At 41.1% G+C, this 10,416-nt stretch overlaps 1 protein-coding gene across 1 annotated transcript in view; it reads left to right on the top strand.

The window, feature by feature from the left end:
- The first annotated feature begins 8,416 nt into the window (after nucleotides 1-8,416).
- Nucleotides 8,417-10,416, top strand: part of PPP1R1C (protein phosphatase 1 regulatory inhibitor subunit 1C) — a 48,142-nt gene continuing 46,142 nt past the window's right edge. The window contains 2 exon segments of the mRNA XM_053982280.1: nucleotides 8,417-8,653; nucleotides 8,656-8,777. Of these exon segments, the coding sequence (XP_053838255.1) occupies nucleotides 8,527-8,653; nucleotides 8,656-8,777 (249 nt within the window). The 5' untranslated portion in view covers nucleotides 8,417-8,526.

Genomic DNA, 10,416 nt, shown 5'->3' with positions numbered 1-10,416 from the left:
TTTGTGTCAGTGTTTTGTATTGTGCATGGTTTACTCTTAAGCAAAATAAGATAGATTTGATCAAACAGTACACAGAATTGGGAATGGCAGGAAAGCTCGGGACTTGGCTTTTGAAAAAGCTTTCAGATACTCAGGGACCCTGAAATGTGAGAGCAGTGTTAGCACTTAAAACCGCTGTCTTAAAGTTATTGGCTTCTGTTGCTGGTCCAAGAAGTTGATGAGGTGACCTCTCATCAGAGTTCATCCCTGTAAGTAGAGGCAGGGTTTTCTTGAAAACCTTATTCTGCACGTTGAAAAGCTGAAACACAAACTCTGACACGTGGCAATCCATACAAGGTGGTAAGTTGCAGTAGATTTCTGCCTTGCTTTACAGCTTGCATAAGCACGCAGCTCCATTCCAGAACACCACAGGAGATCAGCCAGCCAGACCCACGTGTCCGCAACCTTCCTTTGCAAATGCAGAAACCCAAAACCTACTCAACCTGCTCCCCTTGTCCCCCAGCCAGATCAATTAGCACACTTGACCACTTACATAGGTCCTGTGCCTTTGAGCTGCTCAAAGCAGCTTTCCAAGAAAGGTGACAGCTGCAGCTCTCAGGGAGTGATGGAGGAAAGCACTTCAGGAGCTGGTGGCAGTTGAACAGGAGCTGCCAGCAGCATCTTCCATGGAGATAGCAGTCTGACTTTCTGATACTCCACCAAGAGAAGTCACTTGCTGGTAATGTCCCAGAGTATCTGAGGTACTTCATCTTGTAGCTTGTAAGAACATTTGATCTCAGCAGTGCAAATCCTAGTGTTTAATATATCCTGAGAAATGAAAAGTACTGCCAAATTTTCATCCAACTGATGGAAGTCAGATTTCTGAGGTTTTGCCATAATTTAAAATAAAGACATTTCAAAATGATGTTTCTAAAAACTGTACTAAAACTAATGGATATAAAAGCACCTGTTTTTCCAAAATCTGCATAACAGATTTTTGCCATTTTTAAAGGCAAAATCGTACAGCTAATATTTTCTGAGTGACATTTATATATAGGAATGCCTATAAACTGTTTAAAAAATGTTTTAGTGGATCTGCCATATAGTTTAAGTTGAGCTGATATCAAGTTCTATTGACAACTGTTTGTGCCTTAGGAAAAGCCATCATTATTGAACACACGCCTATCCTGGGTGACTTAGCATAATGGTTTTCTGTAATGGACAGTTTTTATTTTGTTTAATGATTCAAACTGCTAGTTTCCTTGCAAATTAGTGTTGTCTTGTTTTTTTTTTTTTTTTTTTTTTTTTTTTTTTTTTTTGCCAGCTTGGAATTTGATATGGATTATATGCAGATTCAGACAGTTTATTAGTGGCTGTTAAATATTGGTCAACCAAATTTGCAGTGAATAAAGGCAGACAGTATTGCCAGAGATATTTTGCATGCTTTTCTGAAGTTTGCTATGACAGTGACCTTTGTCATTGCCTGTTGGCTGTAGGAGTAACGGGAGAACCCACCTGATCGTGTGGCTTAAAGACTTGTACCAGTGGTGGCATTTTGGCTTTTTCAGTCATGGGTTGGTCTATGTGGCACCAGGCTTGTTGGAGACAGATTGGGTTCACTGGCTAAAAGGGGTAAATGATTCTAGCCCATGGGTTGGTAGTGGTGATTTGAGAGGGCTTTAAGCTGGCTTGGAAGGGGGAGGGAGATAAGACCAGTAGAGATGGGCCTAGGGGCAGCATGCCAGTGCTGGGGCAGAATCAATAGCTCAGCTGATGTGCTTCTACACCAATGCACACAGTGTCAGTAACAAACAGGAGGAACTGGAAGCCATTGTGCAGCAGGACAGCCATGACAGTGTCCCCCATAGAAATGTGCTGGGATGACTTGTGTGACTGGAGTGCTGCAATGATGGTTGTAAGCTCTTCGGAAGGGACGAGCGAGGAAGCAGAGGCAGCAGGGTGGCTCTGTACATTAGGGAGTGTTTATTCTGTGCAGAGCCAAGGATAGTGATGATAAGGTTGAGTGCCTGTGGGTGAGAATCGGGGGAGGGAAAGCCAGCAAGGCAAAAAATCTTGGTGGGAGTCTGTTACAGACCACCCAACCAGGACGAGGCAGCAGATGAACTGTTCGATAAGTGCCTGGCTGATGTTTCACGATTGTTGGCCCGTGTTCTTGTGGGAGGCTTTGTCTTGCCAGATATCTCCTGGAAATTCCAGCAGAGGAGAGGGGGCTGTCCTGGGGTGTGCAGAAGAGAACTTCCTGACATAACTGGGAAGTAAGGCTACAAGGGGTGGTGGCTCACTAGATCTGTTTACAAACAAAGGGCTGGTGAGAGATGCTGTGCTCAAGACAGCCTTCAACCAGAGAACCCCAAAATGGTAGTTTCAGATTCTTGGTGAAGTGAGGAGAGGGATCAACAAAACCTCTACCTTGAACTTGTAAATGGCAGACTTTGGCCTGTTCAGGACATTGGTTCAGAGAGTATCAGTGGGAGTCAGTCTTTAATAACTAAGGGGTCAAGCAAGGCTGGATATACTTTAAGAAGGAAATCTTAAAGATGCAGGAGCACGCCATCCCCCTCTTCTGAAAGAAGAGCTGGTGCGGAAGAAGACTGGCCTGGCTGAACAGGGAGCTTTCACTGGAACTCAGGACAAAAGAGAGACTGAAAGAAGGAGCAGTCTCCTCAAGAAGAGCACAAGGATGTCATTAGGTCATGTAGAAAAATATTGTAAGTCAAAAGCCCAGCTAAGACTCAACCTGACCACTGCTGTGAAAGATATTAAAGAGTGTTTTTATAAGTACACTAAAAACAAGAGGCAGAATGAGGAAAAGCTCTATCATTTATTAGACATGGTGGATAAAATTGTCACCAAGGATGAAGAAAAGGCTGAGGTACTTAGTACTTAGACCTTCCCTCAGTCTTTAACAGACAGTTATCCTCTAGGCAATCAGCTCTGGTCTGTGGGGCCAGGTGGGATTCACTTGAAGGTACTGAGGGAGCTGGCGGAAGAGCTTGCCAAGCCACTCTCCATCATTTGTCATCAGTTCTGGTTAACCAGAAAAGTCCCAGCTGGAGACTGCTCAATGTGACACCCACCTACAAGAAGTGTTGGGAGGAGAATCCTGGGAAATAGAGGCCTGTCAGCCTGACCTCAGTGCCAGAGAAGGTTATGGATCAGATTAATTTGAGTTACTCTCGTGACACATAGAGGACAACCAAAGGATCAAGCCCAGCCAGCATGGATTTAGGAGAGGAAGGTCCTGCTTAGGCATTGTGATATTTTCATACCAGGTAGCCCACTTAGCTTTGGCTCCTGGCTTGTCCCTACTCATAGAGAAGCCCCATTCCTGCTACTCCCAACACCTATATAGGAAATAGCAAACAATTGTGCCTCAGCCACCTTGCCCAGGTCACCAAAACCCAGATCCTGTCCTCCAGGCATGCCTCCAGGTGTGTCTCAGTCCCTCCCTTGCAGATGCTGCAGGTGGGACCTTGAGGACTGGTGTGATATCTTTTGGTCTAGCATGTTCTCAGAGGGGGAAAACGAGGAGGCAAGACAGAAGGGACATCTGAAGAGTCTCAAATTCAAAAATGAGAATTTTAAGAACATGTTCTGAAATAGGCATGCTGAGGTTTTGTAGGTAATTGGTGACTTTTCATTTTCTGCCTGGGAAAGTGTGTTGGCATAGGAGTTTTCTAATTCAGACTCTGAAACGGTGGAAGTTAATTAATTGGTTTATCTTCTATGAGTTCTATATTTTAACTTTTGTTTAAAAAATTACAGTAACAACTGAATTTTATATTTCAGTTGGTTAATTCAGTGATATATTCAGTCAATTTTTGCATTAAATATGGAAATAATGTAATATAATTTTATTCTAAAACTTATGTACACTACACAGTTCTGTTTTTTGAAAGATGTATTAGATTTACCCTATTCTTGGTAAGGAGGCAAATTGTAGCCTCTCTTCCTGCTGAAATACCCTTCTAAAACCAGTACTAGGGTTTTGCTTTCTGCAATATTGAACTATAGTCCATATTAGGCAAGAATCTTTTGACTGTCTACTCAGGTCATGTCCCATTAATCCAGCTCATTTCCTATGTTTTGGATGTGTGTATTCTATTGATGGTAGTGGATAGGATCTAGCAGTAAATGTTTGTACATTACTTCAAAGTGTGGAGAGCTGTGAATTTCACAGGATGACTGGAATAGTCAGTGTAAGTTCTTCTGTGCTCAGATAAAGTAACTTTAAACTGATTCTGATTAAAACCATATTGCTGAGGAATTATTATCTTAACTAAAGATCTTGGATAAATAGAAATAGCTGTATCCACATATATAGTTAGAACATTAACAAGTCCGAACTTGGTATTCTATGGATAAAAACTGGCAATGGAAATTTGGGTTAGACTGTTACCAGGGCAACAGCTCTCACTGAATGTCCCACTGACTCTGTGACTGCTCAGAAAGACTTTCTGATCTTCTTCTTGACCTGCTTGTAGCAGCACTTGGTAATCATGAGGCAGATGAGATCTGCTCTGCATTCTACCACCCTGGCAAATTTTAGATTCTTTGCATTTTCTATATATAAATAGCAGACTGTTTCCAGCAGCTCAGTGGGAGTCACCCTGTTTGCAATGCTGTTTTGAAAGGAAAATTTCAGTGTCATTTTGAATATGTAATTTTTTTATTCTTGGAAGGCTTCTATCTGATTTTAGCACCCATTAGTGAGGCACAGTGCAGAGCCCCAGAGGGCCAACCTGTCCATGAACAGCTATGGTGTGCACAGCAAAGGCACAGTGTTCATGCTTTCTCCCTCTCTTTCTGCTCATGGCCAGCACCAAGAGCTGTGAAACTGATGCTCCTGTCTGGACAAAGGCAGGGAAGAAGCTGTTCATCAGTTTTTTAGAAAAAGGCAGAAAGAAGGGGCACATTGAGGCCCTCTGATGTGGCTGGGGCTGGCCAGCAATATGCTGGGGACATGTTGCTGTGGGGAGAGGGGTCAGCTGGAGAGCCCAGGGAAAGCACAGATCAACATATCTTTGTTAAATCACTCACATATCAGTGTCTACAATGGGGATTAAAGTTGTGTCTGAGAGACACATTGGAAGAATTGCCACATCCACGCTGAGCCCTTGCTCTGCAAAGACAGCCTGTTGGACCAGGGTACTGCTAATTAGTGCTTCTCTGCGTCTGCACTGGTGAATTTAGGAGCCAAATCCTTAAGCAGGTTTGTTTTACAAGGAACTCCAGCTCTCCTCTCCAGAGTGATGCTGCAGTAGTCTCTGACCACACCAGAGGAGCTGAGGCAGATCAGAGCCACAACAAAAATTGTGCAAAGGGTGCAGAACTGACACCTTTGAATTGCTCTGCCAGAAGCCTTGTCTTTGGCTGGAAACAAGATATAAACCTTTCCTAAGACACCAGGGAAATATCTCAAGCAGGAGCTATGCCACAAGTGCTTCCACAGCTCATCCCTACAGCAGGATATTTCAAAAGGCAGTGCTTCATACCAGAACATAGTGAATGACATAGGAAGGAAAGATCTTGAACAATTATTATTATTTTGAATTCCATTATAGTTTTAGCTGAATCATGAACACACTTGAAACTGAAATTGTGGGGAGTGCACTAAAAACAGAAGATGAACTACAAGGATGTGTCAGTACTTAAATGTTTCAGCTCTCCCCAGACTGTGATGCAGTCTATAGAAAATGCCAGTGCACTTTGCCTGCAGACTTCTAATGCTGCAGATTGGTGTAAGAGGGAGCCAAGGCAGGCATCCTGAAATGCTATATCTGAGTGCTCTCTCACTATGCCTCTTATACTATTTTAAAAATACTGTTATTGATAAGTGCATGTGAAGATTGTTGGGCTGCCAGCTCCAAACAGGCACAGGGAGAAAAGCTGCAGGAAGCAAATACTTCCACATCACTTTGTTGGGGGCCTCTTTCCCAGTCCTAGCCAGTCCCATTAAGTCCTTGTGTTTTGGTCTGTCCTGTTGTCTGTCTCCCTTCAGAAGCTGCCAAAAAATGGTTTTGTTGGTTTGGGTTTTTTGTAAGGTTGTTGAGCTTTTTTCTTATATACCATTGATAAAAATGCATTTGAGACACAATTCCTTTGGATAGAAATGTCCAGCAATTTAAAGCTGAAACACATTGTTATAATCCTTTGAACACTTAATATTTTAATAAATTTTTACTATCTGAATATGTTTTTTAAATTACTTTATCATTAACATAAGAAATGTTAAACCTTTGCAATGATAATTACAGCTTCTGTAATCAGTAACGTGTATTTGAATTGCAGTTGTACAATTTAATACAGGAACTTTCATAGACATCTAGAATAGATATTTTATGGAAAACAGGTATTTTCTAGAGAAATTTGATATTTAATATATACCATTTATTAATATTTATGGTAGCAACGCATCTGGAAAACATTTTTCTCACAGTATCTGGGACTGCAAAAACATGCATTATTTTCTTCCAAGTATCAAAGTTCAAGAGGAAAGCCACAACTTCAGATCCCTGTTTATGTCCTCCCCTAGGTGGAGGTGGGTGTGTATATATGTCCCTGGTATGTCTGAAGCTGTTGTTGAAGATAATGGCACATCTGTGCATGAAGGACTGGTGAAATTGGATAATTAGACTGTCCTGAAAACAACTCTTGTCCTGTTGAAAGCAGAGTGTGCCTCTCTTACTTTAGTGCCTTAGACTTCATTGTGCCATCACAACTTTTACAATTGTACTCTTGCTCTAATTTTAGGAGTCTATAAAACAAATTATGTTTTGTCTTCATAGGAATAGTGAAGCCTTAAAAATGGTCATATGAAACACTGAATATCAGTGTTGTGTGCATCTCTTTCATTTGTTGTGGTAAATGAAACTAAGCATTTCACTTAAGCACCAAAAACATTCAGGACACAGGCTGAGAAGTCCCAGAATAATCTGGTCTCAGGCAGGGGTGGTGGGACCAAGTATCTCCAGAAGGTCCCGACCAACAGACTCTTCTGTGATTCAGAAGTCTAAATTAATGCCACCTAAACTATTGTAAGAAATCAAACAGGAAAGTTGCCAGCAACTAGCTGTCAGCTGGAAATCACTATGGTTCACAGTAGCTTTGATTTGGATGAGGAGGGGAATTTTGGCCCTCATTGAGAGTTATTTTTGATTGTTGAGCCAACTGGATCCTTTGATTAAAGTGTATCCCCATCTCCCAAGCTTTATCAGGTCCTTCATAAACCAGCTAGCTTGTGTGCTTGCCTCTGTTCAGAAACAGCCTGGTGTTCTGATAATGTGTCATGATTTTAATTTGCAAAAATCAAAGCCAAACAAGTATTTCATGTCTGACTTTCTGGCTTGTTCTGTGTGTATGGCCAGTGCGTTGTTCTCACCCACAGACCTCTCCTTCCCCACCTCCTCCACTGGCACAGGTGGGAAAGTATTCAGTGACTCAATAAGCTTGTGGTGAACTGTGAAAATCCTTTTTTGCTCTCAGTGGCCTGAACAAAGAATATTTTCAAATTTCTCTGAGTTTTGCAAAGAGGTAGGTTAGATCAGTGATTGCTGGATGTTGTTTCACACATTTCTTTTGAATTCACATGAAATGACAAATGAAAATCAATTATATTCAGAAAGGAGTGTGAATAATGATATGATTGACCAAATTATTTTCCTGGTCTTGGAATCAGGCACAGATTTTGTACCCTTGAGTAGGATTTAGCCTCTGAATTTTAGTCATCCAAAAGTGATTTAACTAGTCTGAATCATCTTTCCTTTTTCTAGAGTTAATGGAGAGAAAATGTAATCTTGAGTAAACACTATATCCCACTTTACTTGGATAGAATGAGATGCCCGTTGATGTGCTTAGCACGAGGGAGCCCAGAGAGCTGGCTCAAATGTGAGTGTTCTCAGTATCTGGAGTCATGTGAAATGGAGCCCACCAAAAGAAATCACAGTCTAAATATGAAAGCCAGGCCTAAGGTGCAAACCCACCAGAAAAGTGTCATGAAATTGTGGGCAACTCTGTAGCATCATCACCAAAAATCTTCCTATAAGATTTAGTAGAGTCTAAAACTGTAGGATTAAAAAAATATTTGAAAAAGCAAAGGGAATTGTTTGATATGTGAAAAGAGGAGAGCGGTTCTGGCACACTGTAACAGAGATCGAATTTTTGAATCCACCCCTTCTGCTACCTCCACCCCCAAAATCTGAAAACTTCCTGATTTGTGTTCATCAATAATTAAGAGCCCATCAGCAATACTCAGAGGGAGCTTGCATTGCACTTCTGAGCAGCCAGTTAGTAATATACGGTGGAGAGATCCTCTTTTTCAAATCCCAAGGCTCCAGGCCATGCAATGCTAGTATTGCATTTTCAATTAGCTCCTGAGTGAATGCTTGGCATATGTGGAAGTGAGCTGGTACACAATTAGCTTATTGTTCCTTTCAGCTTTCTGCTGAGAGGATCTGAAGGGCTGCTGAAGAGAGGGGAGAGGGGAAAAAAAAAAAGAAAATAGCCAAGGCAGTGGCATCTCTGTGGATGTGGAATAAGGGAGTCGCTCGGCTGGCGCAGATTCCCGGGCTAAGTCGGGAGTTACAGCTGTTACTGCGGAGCTCTCAGCCTGGCCGTGGGGACGGCGCCGGGGCACAGGCACAGACCCAGTCTCAGGCTCCAGGCTCTTCTCTCATCTATCTCACCTCAGCATCACCATGGAGCCCAACAGCCCCAAAAAAATACAGTTTGCTGTGCCCCTGTTTCAGAGCCAAATAGATCCTGAGGCAGCTGAGCAGGTAAGGAGGATGAGTTTCCTTCACTGTTTCGAGGGAATGGGGCAGGAATGGGGCAAGACGTGGGTGAGCACAAGTGATACTTCTGGCCTAAAGGCTTTTCTAGCTTATATTAGTGAAACTGTAGATTAAATACCCTGGAGGTTATAGTGATGTTTGATGTACTTAAAGAGGGAGAAGGATATGTCCTCTAGCCAGAATAGGGCTTCTTCACATTGGGTAGGTTTATTAATGTATATTTGTTGTGCCTTTTTTGTAACTGCATTTGTATCCTGATACTTAATTTCACATGGATGCACTCAATGAATACATTCTTAACAAATCAATTCAAGTGTATTATATGTACATAAAGCAAAGCATAAAGTTCATAATAGGTACCTAACAGAAATACTGGGAATATATCTTATTTACCTTTCATTTTAACATGAGAAAATACAATTAATGTTTTGCACAATAGTCATAATTTCAGTTACTTCCCATATTTCTTATGATTTTTTACAGTCTAAGTAATTTTTACAGTGTTTTTCATGCCTGAAAAAAAATACATGTGGAAATATGCCATACTTATGTCCTTGTTGGAGTAATGTGTGTGCTATTTTAGGTTTCAACTCACTCTCAAAAGATACACATAATAATATATATATACACTCTATTGAGATATATATATATGTCAGTACAGATGTCTAAGGAGGAAAAGATATCTATTACTGTGTACAGATATGTGTAGATGTGCCTAATAAGAGGTTACAGGCAGTCTTGTGAGAAAACTGTATAAATCTTAATTAGGTGACCCAGTATATTTCTCTCTGTGCAAGTTGTCCTCAACATTTGCTTCTATTTGGGTACGTCTCATTTTAGATGGTACCAGGGGAATATTATAACCTTGAAAGTTCCATACCAGTAGCCATGAAATTATTTGCACCTTTAGGACAAGTATCTGGTTTCCTGAATATCCTGATGTTGTGTCTCCTAAAAGGCAGAGACCTTTTCCAGAAAACGATGAGTTGGGAGTGACCATTAAATGCGAACTATTAGAAGGGTGCAGAAAGGAATTGTTGCGGGTCCTCATTTTGTCTGTAGGCACTTCTGAGCTGCAAGATGTCCATACCTTACAGAACAGTTCTGCAATGAATTCAAGCAGAATGTGTTCTGGTGTTTTTCTGTGAGAACCATAGGATTAGGATTTCCTGGAATTCCCATGGCTTTTGAAATGCTGTAGCCTATTTTCTGCCTGGTATTTATGGGCAGTCCTTTTGTTTTTTGATTTTTTTTTTTTTTTTTTTTTGGTGTTGTGAGTTTTATTGCAAGTGCTATACAGTTTCACTGCGGGTATGTGATGAAATTAAAATAGTAAATTCTACAGTCAGCTACAGTTACACTAATCTAGAATAAACCCATTAACCCTGATGATGTAACTTTCCATTTACACCTCTGAAAGCAAAATTTGAACCTCGCTAAATACAGATGTTGGCTCAGCAAGTAAAAAAGAACAAATGCACTGACATTGAGGTTTTGTGTCAGAATGTTTTCTAGCTTAAATGCTTCTGGTCCCTGTCTTAAATTCAATAGAATATCAGGCCTGGAGGCTTTTGTGAAGCAACACAAAGCTTTCAATGCAAATGTGTGCATTATAAGAGGGTAT

Source organism: Vidua macroura, chromosome 7, assembly GCF_024509145.1.
Source record: "Vidua macroura isolate BioBank_ID:100142 chromosome 7, ASM2450914v1, whole genome shotgun sequence".
Classification (NCBI taxonomy): domain Eukaryota; kingdom Metazoa; phylum Chordata; class Aves; order Passeriformes; family Viduidae; genus Vidua; species Vidua macroura.
Note: the sequence above shows the minus strand (reverse complement) of the source record. Positions and strands in the feature narration are given on the sequence as shown.